This window comes from Homalodisca vitripennis, chromosome 5 (genome assembly GCF_021130785.1).
Source record: "Homalodisca vitripennis isolate AUS2020 chromosome 5, UT_GWSS_2.1, whole genome shotgun sequence".
NCBI lineage: Eukaryota > Metazoa > Arthropoda > Insecta > Hemiptera > Cicadellidae > Homalodisca > Homalodisca vitripennis.
In genome coordinates this window covers 82263940-82283702 of record NC_060211.1, presented here as the reverse complement: position 1 = coordinate 82283702, position 19763 = coordinate 82263940, and the positions used below count along the sequence as shown (strand labels likewise).

Genomic DNA, 19763 nt, shown 5'->3' with positions numbered 1-19763 from the left:
CTACTGATCAAGCACTTTATAATAATGTAATCTAAATGTAAACAAATGTTTCTGCCTCTTTGGTGAACTTCAGCTGAAAATATTCACAGCTGTTAAGTATCAGTTCACTTTGTATTACGTGTCGTAGCGCAGTCTGTCGGATCCAATATAAAACACTCCTACATCAACAACAATTTATAATTAAAAATTTAATTAAATTTGACCGAATAAATAACTATAATGAAATTCAGTAGTTTGGATAGGCTATTCAGAAATATCAATAATTCGATTGTGATGGTGGCTGCTTATTATACTTCAGCCATTAAATAACTATAATCCAATTTGGATAGTAGTTTGAATAGGCTATTCAGAAATATCAATAATTCGATTGTGATGGAGGCCACTTATTATACTTCAGCCCTATCGGAAAACCATCTAATTTGTTTATGTACACTCCTGAAGTATTAATAAAAAATATTGTACATTCAATAGCATTACGATAAATTAAGTTGTAAATTAAAAAAATATACTTGTTATAAAATTAGTAATTTAAAATTACAGTATAATATCGGAACTGGCCAACAGAATTTAATTTAAAACCAATTCCTACACTATTAACAATAAGTAGTTATTCACACATGTGATTTGTATGCTACTTAATTTGAACTTAGTGACCAATTCTGACTGCAGATTAAAAAATGTAAATTACAACAAATTATTTTAAATCCAATTAGTTTAAAACTTGATTATCTAAACTGTTAACAATATTCACACATAGAAACACAACCTTTTGATTTGTATGCTACTTAGGTTATTTGAGGTATGCGACCAATATACTCACTTCAATAAATTTGCAAAATGAGTTCAATAACTTTAATAAATAACTATAGTTTTTATGCACTTCAAACATCTTCAATCTCTATTAATGTATTAGAACAATTAGCACTCACACAATAATTACAGAATGTTACAAAACAACGCACAAATTTGATAGCAGCACAAACTGTCGGGAAAACCTGGAATTAAAATAGAAAAACATTATGCCTGTGTTGTAATATTATAATGTTTACGTAGAACAATTGGTGAAACTTCATCTTTGCAATCTGCATTACACTACTGATCAAGCACTTTACAAATTTAAAATATGAACTTTCTAAATTTTAAATGTGAACAAATGTTTCTGCCTCTTTGATGAACTTCAGCTGAAAATATTCACAGTTGTTAAGTAACAGTTCACTTTGTATTACGTGTCGTGGCGCAGTCTGGCGGATCCAATGTAAAACACTCCACCATCAACAACAATTTATTATTAAAAAATTAATTAAATAAACTATTAAAATTGGTCCGAATTATGAATCTAAACCATTCTCGGATCCAACTGAAGACACACAAAAAGTTTCATTAAAATCGGTCCACCCGTTTAGGAGGAGTTCAGTACCATACACACGCACACAAGAAATATATATATAAAGATATATATATACTTGTATAACCACTAGTTTGCTTAAATTTTTGTTTTCACTGAAAATATGCTAATGTAAATACAAGCTGAGGGGGAAACCAGGTGAAAAAATCCTATTGGCAAGTGTTAATTTACCTGCTCTAACACAAAAGTAATTTTCTGTTATTCAACTTAAAGTTTCAGTAGTGGCTTATGCCACAGTATTTACATTATTTCTATACATTTTTTTACATATTATTCGATTAACTATGGTTACTGCCAACTTAGTTATTACTTTAGATAATTGGGAATGGACTAAATTTCATAACTGATAATCTTTCTGACATTAAATAGTTCCAAAGTACTAACTTGATGGCTAGATATTCATGCCCCATCCCTTGTTATTTAAAATAAAAATATAAAAACATTATGTGATGAGCTTTCTTCTCAATTACCATTTAATTATAAGTACAAGCATTTAATCATGAGCTCTATCTCTCTCACTAAGTATTATTTAACATAATACCCAGTATTTCGTAAACTCTAAAACCAAATATACAACTAAACTGATATGTTAGTATTAGTATACTTACACTTGAAGAGGAAGTAGCCACCTATAGAAAGAGCAGCGAATACTGGAAACAAGAAGAAGACGGCACGGTACTCATGATTGATAGAGCCAACAAAGCAGACACCTGCCACACTGTTGCCGTCAATCTCTCCCAGTGCCATGGTTGTGATGGTGAGGACCAGTGGTAGAGACCAGGCCACAAGGTGGAAGTAGGCTCCCTTCTTGTCCATGCGCTCCTGGATCTTCCCTGTACGTGGAGAACATTTGAAGAATATGATACAAGATTTCTTTAAATCTATCTTATACAGTAAAACTGTTGTAACCTTGCTTTGCTGATTATAAAGATTAAATAACATTTAATTATTTTGCATAAAATGTATTATTATTATTCTTGCATTTTTATCAATTACTTGTGAAACAACCAACATTTTTATGCAGTTAAACATTATTGGGTTATTTTATTAAAATGTAGGGCTATTACCCTAAAGATTTTCAGAAAACCTGTGATTATCTTGATTAACTGTGCAATGTCAAAAAATTCCAAGATAGTGGCGCATTCAATGCTCGTAAAAGATTAGTTATCTTAACGTTTATGTAAATTTAAATAATTATAAATGGATTTTTTAATACTCAGATTTTTTATGGACCAAATAACACACTTAAAATTAAATTAAAATTAATTAAACACTTTTGCAGTAATACATCAGTGAGGTATTATCAAAGTTATTAAGCATTGTAGCACAAACAGAAGGGTTCTTAGGTCATTCACAACAACCTAAATTCATATAAGTTTTTTCTATACAGGGTGATTCATGAAGTTCTCCCCCCACTTCTACAGCACATTGTACTAGTAAAAATAATGAAAAAATTTTATATAAACATAGGTCCGAAAACGCTTCGTTAGCGAGTTACAGCTAGCGAAAGATTTCGCCTGAATTCCTGGGTAAAGAGTAAAATAAAGCCATACTGAACTTTTGGAAAGGTTAATTAAGTAAGAAATATCGTGGATTCTTATGTATTTTTACCTGATAAAGCTAATAAAATAGGTTTCAGAACTGTACCTGTAGTAGTTTTTGAGGGATTCAGGGTTAAATGCAAAAAATTGGGGCACGAAACAATGTTTTTTTTAAGTTTGATGTACAATAACTTTGTTAAATTTGTAATAAATACATAAAATCAACAAACATTAATTGTAGAGAATTTAATTCTGAGAAAATTAATATAATCAAAGTCTAAAATAAAACAGAAATAAGTACCAAAAAATCGATTTTATTCAGTATAATACATTACTAGCTGTAAAGAAATACCGTACGGTATTTAGTTAAAATAAAACAAAAACAAAATGATGTTTGTTCCTTAATGATGAGATAAATTGAGAAAACAAGATTACTGTTAAATAAATTTGTTTGTAAATAAAAATATCATGTTTTATTACGTTGTATTTTTTTTAAATAAAAATTTACATCAAATGTTCGAAAATAAATGAAGCAAACATTTTTCCCATTATTGTTTACTAATCATAGAAATGCAGTTTTTTGTTTTATTAATTTCTAAGTTGGTAATGCACGAATAACAGCTGATCAACAATGGTATTCTGTACTGTTACGTTAGAACTGTGTATTAGTGGTGTTTTGCAAGCTACAGCAGGAGATCGGGTTCTGTGAATCGTGTTATTAAATGAAATTTTTCTGTGAGTTATAATTCGATTGTTTATTCAGCGAAAAAATGCCTTACTTATTTACATCAGAGGAATACGCTGATATGGTTTTTATTTTGGGTTACTGTAATGGTAATGCTAGAGCTGCTGTAGAAGAATATGAACTACGTTACCCTAATAGGAGGATTCCAGATACCAAAACAATTTCAGGAACTTTTCGTACTCTTCGGGAAATAGGATCACTACCAAGTACTAGAACCAATTATGAATGAGCTGTCCAACTTGATGATGATATTGTTATTAATGCTGTTCATCGCAGTCCAGGTGTAAGTACACGACGTATTTCTAGGCGGATAGGAGTTTCGCAGTCAACGGTGTGGAGGTCACTTAATCGAAACAAATTTTATCCGTTTCATAAACAAAAGGTTCAACATCAACAGCTAGGGGATGGTCTGCTTCGCTTGGAGTTTTGTAACTTTTTGAATATTAATAATCAACTCTACAAGCGTATTTTGTTTACGGATGAGGCACAATTCACTCGGGATGGTGTCAATAACTTGCACAATGAACACTCATGGGCAGAAGAAAATCCACATGAGGTAGTGGAACAGAACTTTCAACACCGATTTAGCGTCAATGTCTGGTGTGGCCTTTTGCACAATCGGCTGATTGGACCTTTCATATTACCTGGACGCCTAAATGCTGAGTTCTATTTGCATTTCCTTCAAGAAGAGTTGCCGCAGCTGTTAGAGAATGTTCCTTTACATCTCAGACAAAATTTGTACTTCCAGCATGACGGAGCACCTCCCCACTTTTCACGTGCCGTTTCTGCTTACTTAAATCATCAATTTCCTGGACACTGGATTGGTCGTGGAGGGCCTCACCCTTGGCCACCAAGATCACCAGATCTATCTCCATTGGATTATTGCATCTGGGGATGGATGAAAGACATTGTATACAAGACAAAAGTGAATTCTCGTGATGAATTAATTGCCCGTATTATGGATTCGGCTGTGCAGATACAGGGAAGTCCTGAAAAATTAAGAAACACAACAAAAGCAATACACAAACGTGCTGCAAAATGTATTGATAATGATGGCCTCATTTTCGAACATCTATTATAAAAAGGTGCGTACGGTTGGCCCAACCTGATTAATTTTGCTTAAACCTAGTAATGTATTATACTGAATAAAATCGATTTTTTGGTACTTATTTCTGTTTTATTTTAGACTTTGATTGTATCAATTTTCTCAGAATTAAATTCTCTACAATTAATGTTTGTTAATTTTATGTATTTATTACCAATTTAACAAAGTTATTGTACATCAAACTTAAAAAAACATTGTTTCGTGCCCCAATTTTTTGCATTTAACCCTGAATCCCTCAAAAACTACTACAGGTACAGTTCTGAAACCTATTTTATTAGCTTTATCAGGTAAAAATACATAAGAATCCATGATATTTCTTACTTAATTAACCTTTCCAAAAGTTCAGTATGGCTTTATTTTACTCTTTACCCAGGAATTCAGGCGAAATCTTTCGCTAGCTGTAACTCGCTAACGAAGCGTTTTCGGACCTATGTTTATATAACATTTTTTCATTATTTTTACTAGTACAATGTGCTGTAGAAGTGGGGGGAGAACTTCATGAATCACCCTGTATATTGCTAGGTTTCAAGACGGTAAACGCACAAAGCTTTGAGAAGTATAAAATATTCTATAACTATTTAAACCTAAAGTATAAATACAGTCTTGTTTAATTATTTGAGAGGTTGACTCTTACCTAAAGCTTGAAAGCTGATGTGATAGGCGTAGGTGAGGATGACAAACCAGACAATGCCAGCCATGAGGAAGTAATAAACCAGGACAAACACCACCACACAGGAGAGGTTCTCTCCAGCACTGATCACAATACAAGAATTTAAGTTAGTCAAGAAAGTTATACAAGAAAGTCTGCAATCCAAATGCAGACTTTCTGTAACATTTATTCCTACAGTACAATCAGGCAGAGACTCAATACGATCACTATCAGTAGGCCTACTAGAATAGTATGACGGACTTGGACAAGGTTCTTCACTCTTAAAAATTACTACTGGATAATTATTATAGTTAACATCTGGCTGGTGTTCCAGGGAAGGGTAGTGTATCTGGATCAGAATCAGACTGAACGTCAACCTGGCCTGAAGATTCAGCTTGTTCATCAAAGGCTTTGCACAGCTCAGGATTATACACTAATATTCGCAGACAAATACAAACTGACTCATCGTCAAAAAAATCGTTGTCACCATATTCTATGTCACTGCAACTTTCTAATAACAATCGGTCAAGTTCTGATGAACACAGGTTATTGCCCATTGTAAACAACAAACGCCACCAACTGCCATTTGTTCCAAACAAAACAGAAAGTCAAAGTGAACGTGGAGATTATGTTAGTAACAGCTGATACCACTCCAGCTGCTATTATTTGTAGGGTACTACTGCGAAAAAAAAACACAATATCAAACGTAACTGAGAGAATTCGAGGGAATTCTAGTGGAAAAAGCACAAAATAATCAGTAATTACTAAATGGTGAACAGAAACCGTGTAGCACATTTTTCGGTGTTTGGACCACTGGACAGTCAGACGTGTAGCGCGTCTTTCACCTGTAATAGGTTGATATTTCGACTAAATTGTTATTTCATACAATGTATATGTATATATGTGCATACGAGGTGTGACAATAAAGTAATGAGACTGATTTTCCTTGCAAGATTTGGCAACCCTGCAGGCTTGCGTAGGCACAGTATCTCTGATCTTGATCTATAAGCTGCTTTTAGTCCAAGCAGCACATCGATGCAACTGCTCAGTCGTGAGTTGTGCTATAATAAGTTAACGTGTTTGTGTCTCTCGTCACAGAAATGGAACTGCATAATATTGTTCAACAGTATGCCATTTCTTTTGGTGTTAAATTGGGTGAAAACGCGACGATAACTTACAGTAAGCTTCAGAAGACTTTTGGAGAGGAAGTTATGTCAAGAGCTCAAGTTTTTTGTTGGCATAAATGTTAAGTGAAGGCAGAACAAATGTTGAAGATGAAGACCGCAGTGGACGGACCATCAACCTCACAGACGGATGTCAACTTGGCCAGGATTCGTGAACTCGTACGATTTGATCGTAGATTATCCATGAAAATGATTGCAGAAGAACTGAACATTAATCGAGAAACAGTTCGTCTAATAATAACTGAAGATCTTGGTATGTGAAAGATGAGCAAAAATGGTCCCCAAAAATCTCACACCACAACAGCGAGAAACACGGAAAAATTTGGCAGCCAATCTGTTAGAACAAATGGAAATCAATCCAGAACTGTTGATCCATGTTATCACTGGTGATGAAAGTTGGTTTTTCAGTACGATCCAGAGATAAAACGCCAAAGTTTGCAAAGTTGCTCAAAGGGATCACCCAGACCAAAAAAAGCTTGCATGTCAAAGTCAAAAGTGAATTGCATGCTTGCATGCTTCTTTGATTCCAAGGGAATTGTTCATAAAGAGTGGGTGCCTCCTGGACAAACAGTTGACCAATATTAATACAAAGCAATTTTAGAAAGACTTCGTAAAAGTTCTTTGAGTCTGTGCCAACATTGCTGATAATTAGATTCTGCATCACGAAAATGTGCCACTCCGTATTGCTCTGTCTGTACAACAGTTTTTAACCTCAAAACAAATTTCAGTACTACCACAGCCACCTTATTCACCAGGTATTGCTCTGTACGATTTTTTTATTTCCAAGAGTGAAAACGGCGGTCAAGGGACACCATTTTCAAACTGTTCCACAACAAAATAACAAAATTTATTTATCACTTATAAATTATTAATATTATTATCAACTACTTGTGTTAGTAGTTGATTCAAGAACAACATTTTTTAATAATATTTTTGACATTATAACCAAAGATTATAATCATTATGATCCGAGATCATTATTCAATTCCATAAGTACCATAGATCATTCATGTTCATTGTATTAGAAAATGTTAATGAATGACTAGTCTTTTCAAAAGAAATTAATATTTAATAAACTTTTTCAGAGTAAAATGTAGTACATAAAAAAACATCTGGGTAAGTCCACGGTTAATAGTTTTTAATAGTTTACTTTATAAAAATAGATTTCCACAATCATTATACTAGAAACCAACATTCTATTGATCAGACGTTTGCTAGACTATCTAAAACACACGGTGCATATCTTTATTTAGGCGTAAAACTCTTTAATAAGTTACCATTAGTTGTAAGAGACATTTCATGTAAAGATTTTAAGAATTCAATGACTAAATGGTTAAAAGAGAAAGCTTTTTATTCTGTAGAAGAATTTTATTCCTGTAGTATAAGTGATTGCATTTTCATGTAAATTGTGCTATGTTGATTTTTATGTGTCATGTGATTTATAAACTGTTTTGTTGTAGGCTATTTTAATTTTAATTTATGTGCTCCTATATGTTGGTCATATTTATATATTTATTTAGGCCTACTAGTGCTATTCTGACGTTGTCAATACATTGTTATGTGGGATGACAATAAAGATTCTTGATTCTAGATTTATTTACTAGAATTCATTGAAGAGTGAGTTTCACAACATTTGTAAAGGAAAACATCAAAAGCCCAATAAAAATAATATAATTATGTACTAATCCTTTTAGATAAACTATTAGGAAAAAAGGTTTGTACCTAAAGGATATAGACTTACTTTGGCTCACCGACCCTCAATGTTCTATCTTTGCGGCACACAATGTCCTCTCTGCCTCCAGGCAAAAACTGAGCAAGCCACCCAAGACAAACAATAAGGAAACAGAGGTTTATGTAGAAGATGACAAGAGCAGGATATTTGCTGGAGGATTTCCAGTCAATCATGAATGTCACCTGAAAGTATCAAATGTAGGTTAGGAATGTTCAATGTTTAGATGATACAATTCTTATAAACGTTCTTTGCAGTTACACACTGCCATACAACTGAAAAAACTTCTTACAAATGAAATTTATAGTCAGAAATTTAAATGTAGTTTCCAGAGACTCTACCACACTTATCCTAACTTACATCAACAAAAAATTATATAAAATCTATTTATGATATGCTGATGACAAAACACTATATCTCAGCAAAAAATTACTTTATCCTGATATATAAATTTAAAAAAATTACATTTATGGTTCTTATCAATCGCCTGAAATATAGGCTTATGACTAAGTAAACCCTTTGCAATTACTGCCAAACATATAGGGAATAGCTTATTATGGACTAATACATCCCCATTTATTCTACTGGATAAATGAATTGGGTAACTGCTTTGATGAGTTTCAGAGCTCATTTATGGGGGAAAGACAGGGAATAAAAAAAAATTACTAATAATCATGTCTAAATAACTTAATGAGTAAAATAAATTATACAAATACTTTGTAGTTTCTCTTGTATCACTTTTTAAACATTTATACAATGAAGTAAAAATAATTTTACAATATTTTATGAAACCAATAAAACTACAAAAATAAGCGTTGTCAAACAATAATGGTATGTTAACTTAAAAAGCGTTTATATGCGTATTAATCATAACTTTAAAATGATACACCTCTCAGACTTGTACGACTAAAAATAAGGTGATATAAGTGTAATTTTTTTTTTTATGGGAACAAAATCAAGATGGTCATCAGTATAGCTCGCTCTTAAAAGAAATTTTAAACGGGAAGAAGTATTCATGATTATAACATCAGACGTAATCAAAATCCCACACCAACACATTGGTTATGTGTACATATATAAACATCTTCCAATTTGAGATAGTGTCAGGTATTTCTATATTTTACATGTATAATAAAACAGTAAAACGTACATATTAATCTTAAAAAAGATTACAAATTTTTTTGTAATACAGTATTATACAGTGTCAAAGCATTAATTAAAAGACAATAATGAAAGGAAATTTAATGAGGTAGTTTAATTATTAGGATAGCATTTCTAAATGACCCAAATAGGCTGGAAATAGTAAATAGATATGCATTATACAATTAATTTAGCCAACCTCATTGGGTGGACAATTTTAAGGTGGCACCATTTCGATTTTGTGCAAAGTTTTTAAGTTGGCTATAATACAATTTATACCAAAGGGTATATAGAATGGTTTATAAGAATATGGTTCATTTAAAAATAAGTTAATGCATTTTAAAATACTGTTTTAATTATTTGAGACGAAAAAGTAAAGAGAAAAAAATATTATTCCTAGAAATGTCTTTCTATGCTAGGGATAGCTGGGTCTCTTATCCCAAATACTAATTTGTTAATTCCTGATAGATTGGCCAAAAGGTCATGCCTAGAACGGTATTCACATACTGTGTTCAGAACTATGTATGAGCTTCACTGCCTGTCTGCTGCCCTTTCATGTGGCAGGGTATTATCTGCATACGAGAAAGGAATACAAAGCACCTCTTATATGCTGGGTCCATATAATTTATAAATAAAATAAATATAACTGCTCCCAACACAGACCCTTGTGGCATGCCTCACTGTACTGATACAGGACAGTACTTCTCCTATGATTCCTTTAATAGTGTCTTTGAGTTCCACCAATTATTTTGTCCTTTCTAAGTAGCTTTTGATCCATTCTTTTACCGTATCAATCATGCCCAAGGACTCTTTATTATTCGTACTGAGGCAGCCAAATGCTTAGCTTATGGCCAAGTAGAAGAGCTGTTGTAGTCAGCTTGTCTTTTTCTATGCTATTAATAATACACTAAACCAGTGTGGTCATTGATGTAGAAGTTGATTTACCCGTTGTGAAACCAAGTTGGTTGTGAACCAGCAGTTTGTTCTGGGTACAATGATTTCAAAGCACATTTTTTACATACTGTAGTTAGATAGGGTAGAAATAAGCGAGATAGGTCTGGAATTTCTAATTATGCTGGAATCTCCTTTCTTGAGTTTGAGATAAATCTTGGCTCCTTTCATACCTGATGGAAAAATTTCTTCTCTGAATGACTTATTGAAGATGGCTGTCTGTAAAAGTTATTTATAACTAGTTCATCTGCACACAACTTCAACATTTTGGAAGATATTTCGTCAGTACCTGCAGAATTTTTGGATTTGAAATTGACAATAGCGGTTTTTACATCAGTTGTGTGTGACAGGAATAGTTACAAGTTTTGTGAGTGCAGGTATGGCTTTTATATTGAGCTCTTGATTTCTTTTATTCTCAAGCATTTGTTTTACTATTGATATTTAATGACCTTTAATGAATGGAAGGAAGGCAGCTTTCTGTACTAGTGGACGATTTTACTGGTTAGTAACTGAAAAAAAGACTTATTCAAATTATTATAAAATAATATAAAACATTCGATTTTGAAACAAACAAGTTACACGAAGTTAATCATAATTGGTCTCTACTTGCCACTGTAAAGAGGTTAAATAAGAAGCAGGTGGTGGCGGCCCAGGCAACCAAGCGGTGTATCTGGTAGCGCTCATCTGGGGTGAACATGGGGTTGTCACACTGAACACCACAGCCCTCCATGCCGTCATAGTAGGAGCTGGGAGAGTCTGTTGGCACCATCGGCTCCTGGCAGCGTCCCGTCGTGTTGAATTTGAGTTCACGCACATCGTTCTGTCACATTACACATTACTTACAGTTACATGTCTAGACCAATATCTATGATTTGGAGGGAGGAATAAAGGATTGATCACCTGTCTTCTTAAATAAATTTAAGTCTAACATTACATTAACAACATTCAATGGAATACTACACCATAGTTATATTTACACTGGAAAGCCTATAAAAATTGTAAACCCTTTTTAGAGCCTAAAATTTGAATTGGCGTAGAATGGTATCTGTTCGGTTGGGTATCAGAAACAGCTGTAAAACATTACTATCAAATCCATGGTGTGATACAAAAACACAACATTTTAACCTTGAAGAAAACAACGTAACAACATTCCTGTTATTCCATGACTCCTTAACTCATTTATTACTAATAAGATCATTTATATGATCATTAGAAGTTGAATACCTTGATCATAATAATGAAATAAGTTTAGAATTTCATAAATAGCTTATGTTACTGTGTTACCCACCCCCTAGAGGAATGAGCACGGTTAACTATAGAAAAAGTTCTTTTGTTTCTTGAAAAAAGCGACACAAGCCAGTGGTAACCAATGTCAATAATACACAGACGTTTATAAGCACATTTACGTGAGCTCCCACTTTACCTGTCCAAGAATGTATAAAATGTGAATGCGGCCTAACATTATCAAAACTAGTCTATACCTACTTTTAAAATAACCCCCATTATAAACTTACAAAATTGATGTAACTTTTTAAAAAATGTTACACCTAATTTATTTATTTATTTTTCACATATTTTAATCACAACCAAAGTTTTTAGTACAACATCTAATGAAAATATCCCACATAAACGTATTATTCTCATTGAAAAAATGTAATAGGTATGACTTAAAACCTATTATACATTTTATGTAAAAATGTCCAAATATATTTATTGCCACATTCCATTTTGTAAAATTTTAAGTGTGTAAAGAAAAAATTTGTTTCTATCCACATGTTTCTTTGATTTCAGATCATATAATTCATACAGAACGTAAAAAATATATTATATAATTTTTATGTAATTGTAATTTACGATTCATAGTAAATTTAAAAAGTGTTTCTTTTTTGAGGGACCTATTTCAGTATAATAATTATAGAACATAATTAAGTTTTACAGCTATTATTCAATTAAGAACTTAATGAAATCTATCTAGAAATAATTAGGCCTACTTTTAATGCAACTAGAATACAAACACAATGAAATAAATACAGTAATATATGTGATAGCTGCAGCTGTTGTAACCAGCAGATAACATTAGAACATTGGAGGAAACAGAAACAAACTTTAACAACTTGTAAAATCTAATATAAATGGGAATTTAGTTGTTTGATTTTTTTACAATCATGTACATTTTATCGAATAATATGTAGTATTTTAAAGGTTTATAGTATCAGAATGTAAATAGAGATGTTACTTTAAAAAAAAGGCCTAATGTGCATATTTTGAGTGTGCCTCTTCAAGGAATTATAATATTTGTCGAGAACGTACCTTACAACCACTAGGGAAGTCAGTAGTGTTGTGACAACGCAAAGCCATCGGCCAAGCATTCTCTGTAGTCAAGATTCTACATGGGCCAAGTAGCACCTTACACATTTCCTGCAATGAAAGAATGTCTGCTTGATTCATATTATACATAAACTGAAAAATATTTCTCTATTTATATTAAAATAAAATTCTTAATTAATTTTTGCATGAAAAAGAATTTTAGAACAAAATATGGTCGGAGTTCTATGATACTTATTATTACAACACAAAGAAGCCAATAAAGATAAAAATGTAGCTAACAAAAGCTTCATCTTTTATGATTAATGCCGTTGTTAATAATTAATCTAAAAGTAGTGTAAAAAATGAGGTCAATAGTCTTACTATTAACAACTTCACAGCAGAAAGAGACATGTTACCAACTCGAGAACATGCAGAATTATAGTTAGATACCTCCACCATATTTACACAATGATAATGCTTAGCTGTAGAATACATTGTTAATCTTATACTGAAGAATGAGACATGTATAAACTTGGAAATAGCCATAGTAATCACTAGATACATCCGCCATATTTTATGTGTTACACTATGATACTGTTTAACTGTAGTATACATTGTTAATCTTATACTGAAGAATGAGACATGTATAAACTTGGAAATAGCCATAGTAATTACTAGATACATCCGCCATATTTTATGTGTTACACTATGATACTGTTTAACTGTAGTATACATTGTTAATCTTATACTGAAGAACGAGACATGTATAAACTTGGAAATAGCCATAGTAATCACTAGATACATCCGCCATATTTTATGTGTTACACTATATACTGTTTAACTGTATGTATACATTGCTAATCTTATACTGACGAATGAGACATGTATTAACTTGGAAATAGCCATAGTAATTACTAGATACATCCGCCATATTTTATGTGTTACACTATGATACTGTTTAACTGTAGTATACATTGTTAATCTTATTACTGAAGAACGAGACATGTATAAACTTGGAAATAGCCATAGTAATCACTAGATACATCCGCCATATTTTATGTGTTACACTATGATACTGTTTAACTGTAGTATACATTGCTAATCTTATACTGACGAATGAGACATGTATAAACTTAGGAAATAGCCATAGTAATCACTAGATACATCCGCCATATTTTATGTGTTACACTATGATACTGTTTAACTGTAGTATACATTGTTAATCTTATACTGAAGAACGAGACATGTATAAACTTGGAAATAGCCATAGTAATCACTAGATACATCCGCCATATTTTATGTGTTACACTATGATACTGTTTAACTGTAGTATACATTGTTAATCTTATACTGAAGAATGAGACATGTATAAACTTGGAAATAGCCATAGTAATCACTAGATACATCCGCCATATTTTATGTGTTACACTATGATACTGTTTAACTGTAGTATACATTGTTAATCTTATACTGAAGAACGAGACATGTATAAACTTGGAAATAGCCATAGTAATCACTAGATACATCCGCCATATTTTATGTGTTACACTATGATACTGTTTAACTGTAGTATACATTGCTAATCTTATACTGACGAATGAGACATGTATACAACTTGGAAATAGCCATAGTAATCACATAGATACATCCGCCATATTTTATGTGTTACACTATGATACTGTTTAACTGTAGTATACATTGTTAATCTTATACTGAAGAACGAGACATGTATAAACTTGGAAATAGCCATAGTAATCACTAGATACATCCGCCATATTTTATGTGTTACACTATGATACTGTTTAACTGTAGTATACATTGTTAATCTTATACTGAAAGAACGAGACATGTATAAACTTGGAAATAGCCATAGTAATCACTAGATACATCCGCCATATTTTATGTGTTACACTATGATACTGTTTAACTGTAGTAATACATTGTTAATCTTATACTGAAGAACGAGACATGTATAAAACTTGGAAATAGCCATAGTAATCACTAGATACATCCGCCATATTTTATGTGTTACACTATGATACTGTTTAACTGTAGTATACATTGTTAATCTTATACTGAAGAACGAGACATGTATAAAACTTGGAAATAGCCATAGTAATCACTAGATACATCCGCCATATTTTATGTGTTACACTATGATACTGTTTTAACTGTAGTATAATACATTGTTAATCTTATACTGAAGAATGAGACATGTCTAAAACTTGGAAAATAGCCATAGTAATCACTAGATACATCCGCCATATTTTATGTGTTACACTATGATACTGTTTAACTGTAGTATACATTGTTAATCTTATACTGAAGAACGAGACATGTATAAACTTGGAAATAGCCATAGTAATCACTAGATACATCCGCCATATTTTATGTGTTACACTATGATACTGTTTAACTGTAGTATACATTGCTAATCTTATACTGACGAATGAGACATGTATAAACTTGGAAATAGCCATAGTAATCACTAGATACATCCGCCATATTTTATGTGTTACACTATGATACTGTTTAACTGTAGTATACATTGTTAATCTTATACTGAAGAATGAGACATGTATAAACTTGGAAATAGCCATAGTAATCACTAGATACATCCGCCATATTTTATGTGTTACACTATGATACTGTTTAACTGTAGTATACATTGCTAATCTTATACTGACGAATGAGACATGTATAAACTTGGAAATAGCCATAGTAATCACTAGATACATCCGCCATATTTTATGTGTTACACTATGATACTGTTTAACTGTAGTATACATTGTTAATCTTATACTGAAGAATGAGACATGTATAAACTTGGAAATAGCCATAGTAATCACTAGATACATCCGCCATATTTTATGTGTTACACTATGATACTGTTTAACTGTAGTATACATTGTTAATCTTATACTGAAGAATGAGACATGTATAAACTTGGAAATAGCCATAGTAATCACTAGATACATCCGCCATATTTTATGTGTTACACTATGATACTGTTTAACTGTAGTATACATTGTTAATCTTATACTGAAGAATGAGACATGTATAAACTTGGAAATAGCCATAGTAATCACTAGATACATCCGCCATATTTTATGTGTTACACTATGATACTGTTTAACTGTAGTATACATTGCTAATCTTATACTGACGAATGAGACATGTATAAACTTGGAAATAGCCATAGTAATCACTAGATACATCCGCCATATTTTATGTGTTACACTATGATACTGTTTAACTGTAGTATACATTGCTAATCTTATACTGACGAATGAGACATGTATAAACTTGGAAATAGCCATAGTAATAGCTTGATACGTTTGCCATATTTAATTTTAATGTATTATACTATTATACTTTTTAGCTGGAATATATGTTGTTAACCATCACTTGCATGAAACACATACTGATTCAAAGATAATTGGAGTAATAGCAGGTACCTCTGCCATATTTAACCCTTAAAGTGCTGAAGAAAATTTGGCCTGGGTACAAATAGTATACATACATTTAGATATTTATAAAAATTCAGTTTGTGCCAAAGTTTAATATTTTTGTTGGTACTTCTTGGAAGAAGAAATAATAAAAATATTTTATGAAAAAAGATCTACTGATACTGGTGGCTGCATTCCAAATGTAAGCAGTACACATATATGTCTGTATGTCGCACCACAATCCAAAGATACAGAAGAATAGCACTGGTTATTAATTTGTTTCCCGATGGTAATAAATAAATACATTTACACATTCCTGGCACTTTCGTGACTTCTAATTTACACAATAAACTAAAATAATACAATATGGATAATACTGTATGGCATGATTAGTGCGATTCTTATGGAACATACTTGTACATATACGTGTGCACTCTTAAAGAGTCAACAAAGTAAAGGAATTAATGTAGGCTACCTGAATGTGATTTTCATTGGACACTGTTTTCGTAAGTAGAAAAATAAAACTAGTGTAAAGACAAAACTAGGTTTTTAAATGTTCCAACATTATAAAAAAGCATTGTATTTAATCTCTATTACTCAAGATTGTGACTCCTATAAGATTGTAGTTCTTTTATCATATAATTGATTAAAATTAACTAATCATTATTGTACATAATGTCTGTTCTAACTAATATGTAAGTAGTATTACTTACTATTAGTAGTAAGCTAGATACAGTAGCTGGGAGTAAGCCAGTACAGTAGTAATCGGAAATCAATAGTATGCCTAAATCTCCTATAGCCTATAATTTTGTTCATTTCACTGAAATTAATGTAACACAAAAAACTGCCTTGACATTGCTTAAACAAATGACAAAAGTACTATTGAATGTCCAACAGACCAGCGTTGGTTGAATACAATAATCTTGGGTCTTATCTCACAATAAATTTAAAAGATTCAAGGGTAAACAAATTTTGAGACTGTATCACAGTGACATTTGTATTTCTGAAAATATGATTTAAGAGGTAGAAAAGATACCATCTAGCAATGACCGATCAGGAAATATAAGAACCTGAGTATTAACAACCTTCTGTTCATCACTTAATGATCCATAATTGCAAATGAAAAGAAAGCATGAAATGTGAACTAATCACTTTTAATAAATCACTATAAAAGTATCTCCTACCTGCGAAGGAAGATCAACTTGGTCATTTTCACACTTGGGCATATAGAGGGAACAGAGAAATGGCTGAATGACTGCCCAACATCTTGGCAGATGGACGAGACCCTTCCAGACAGCAAAATGGTACTGCAAAAGTTTTATACAGTGTAGTTGAAATACTTCAATAAATCTATTATATTACATTTTAATAAACATTATAAGGATGTCAACTATTTTCTCCCATGATTTTTGAACCTGAATAATTAATTGCTTTTCTTTAAGATTTCAATCAATCGATATTGAAAAACTAATGAACCATTTACTCATATTTAAAGTTGTTCCTTAAAAATGTGTTTTACTGCCATTCCAGGAATCCAACCCAATGGCCCAAATTACATGTTCCAATTTCAATAAATCAGTAGTAAATCTAGAGTTGTAATGCTTGGAAACTATATTTCTAAAGTATTCTTTATCCTAAAATTGTTGTTATTAATTATTAGTGTCAGGGTTTTTGATGGAATCCCTGTTGAGGCCTAAAAGAAACAGAACATGGTTCTGAGATGTTAAGTTCTCTCAATGACTATCAATAACTTAATGATAGTCATTGATAGTCTACACCAACCACGTAAGAAGTTCTTGATGAAGTTAACAGCAGGTGGTATATAGGAAACGCTAATAATAATTATTGTAATTCAACAGTGTGTGTTCATCCTAGATTTATAAGGATTGGACAATCTATTAAACAACTTCTTGCCCACCTAGAGTAGAGCCTAACTTTCCAGAACTGGTATTGTCTCGTATGTCTTTTTATTTTACATACGGTGCCATAATGAATTATTACAAGATGTCCTGAAATTCAGTTTTTAAATAAGTTTTATAAAGAAAATTTATAAACTATAGTCCATTTTATGTCGTGAAAATTAACATTACCATATTTCTGTAAAAATAATGTACGTTGTTCAAAATTATTCTAGTTACAGTTATACCTATATTTACATATTAATTACAGTATTGTGTGGAGCTGAAAAAATCTGCAAGCGGAATGTTGCACAAAAATTTTTGAGCAAAGCCACGGGTATGTGCTAGTTATTAATAAAACAGGTACTGTAATTTTATGAATAATATTAGAGCAGTATTGTAACTGAGGAACAGTTGGCCAGTTAGTCTGTAGAACTACCGAGTAGTATTACAGTTCAGGGAGATACAGCATTTAAGCATCCTACATTAAATTTCAAATCATAAAGTGTTAGGGTATTAGACGCAAGTAACTACATATCTCGCTTTTGTTCTCGTAATCCAACCGAATCATGGCAGTTATTCAGTTTCATTCTTAGGCACAATGTTTCCGACATTCAGCTGGTTTTCCTTCTTGGCCAGCCATTTACCAAACACAAAAACCTGTGTTTGGGGCTGTATTCCTGAGCATGGTTGTAATAACATTCTGGAATTGACCTTGAAGAAATAGCTTTGACCACTTAATAACTGAGTAGGGTGATTGCCCACCTCACTATAATGCTGTTCAACCAAATTTTAAAGTAACTGGGAAATGCCAAATCTTCTAATATGTGATGTGGACCATTTCTTCCCCCATCAACTCCTCTCACACCTCTGGGTCATATACTATTACTCACATTCATCATTGCCTACTATGACATCCCCAACAGAGCAATCACTGGTGCCTCTCTAGATTTGGGGAGAAATATTCAGGAATTAATACTTATTGGATAATCCTTTTAGCAGACTAACTAATTTATATTTTAATTTTTAAATCTACATTTTAATTCTGACAATGCATAATTCAATTTAAGCCTATGCTCGAATTAACAAACAGCACTACTGATTACTGGAACATTGAAATTTCAATATACATTCAAGAAAAGTCATTCTTTAATAAAGTGGAAGATTTTTGCTAAAATAATGTTTTGATCAGTATACAAGGGTCATCCGGAAAGTAAGGTCCTATTTCTTATAATAAATAAATAAATAACTACAGATTTAGAAAAAGAGACTTGTTTTATTGATTCCTGACATCTTTCTATATTTTTCAACATAGTTACCATTTTTATTTAAACATTTGTCATAACGTTCTACAAGCTTTTAAATGCTGGTGTCGTAGAAGTCTACCGCCTGTGTGGATAACCAATCTAACTGCTTCTTTCACCTCCTCATCAGTGTTGAAGGGCTTACTGCTGAGAAACTCTAGGTAGTGAAACAAGTGAAAGTCGGGTAGTCAATAAGTTCTCAACAAAATGATCTGATGAGATTTTGGGTTTGAATGGCAGAGTGAGTTCTGGCGTTGTCATGCAAAAAGAAAATACCAGATGTCTATAGGCCATGTTGTTTATTTAGAATATTACAATAAGCTGCTGCATTTATTGTTCTTCCTTGTTCCTTGAAC

General features: G+C 32.1%; 1 protein-coding gene across 1 annotated transcript in view; it reads right to left on the bottom strand.

Annotated features, from left to right (window-relative positions):
• The window catches only part of LOC124362443 (protein smoothened), a 53084-nt gene that overhangs the window by 27976 nt on the left and 5345 nt on the right, over positions 1-19763 (bottom strand). Inside the window, exons 3-8 of the mRNA XM_046816952.1 lie at positions 17390-17512; positions 12760-12867; positions 11060-11269; positions 8371-8543; positions 5431-5549; positions 2014-2238 (exon numbers count right to left, since the gene is read on the bottom strand). Of these exons, the coding sequence (XP_046672908.1) occupies positions 2014-2238; positions 5431-5549; positions 8371-8543; positions 11060-11269; positions 12760-12867; positions 17390-17512 (958 nt within the window). The remainder of the gene's footprint in view (positions 1-2013; positions 2239-5430; positions 5550-8370; positions 8544-11059; positions 11270-12759; positions 12868-17389; positions 17513-19763) is intronic.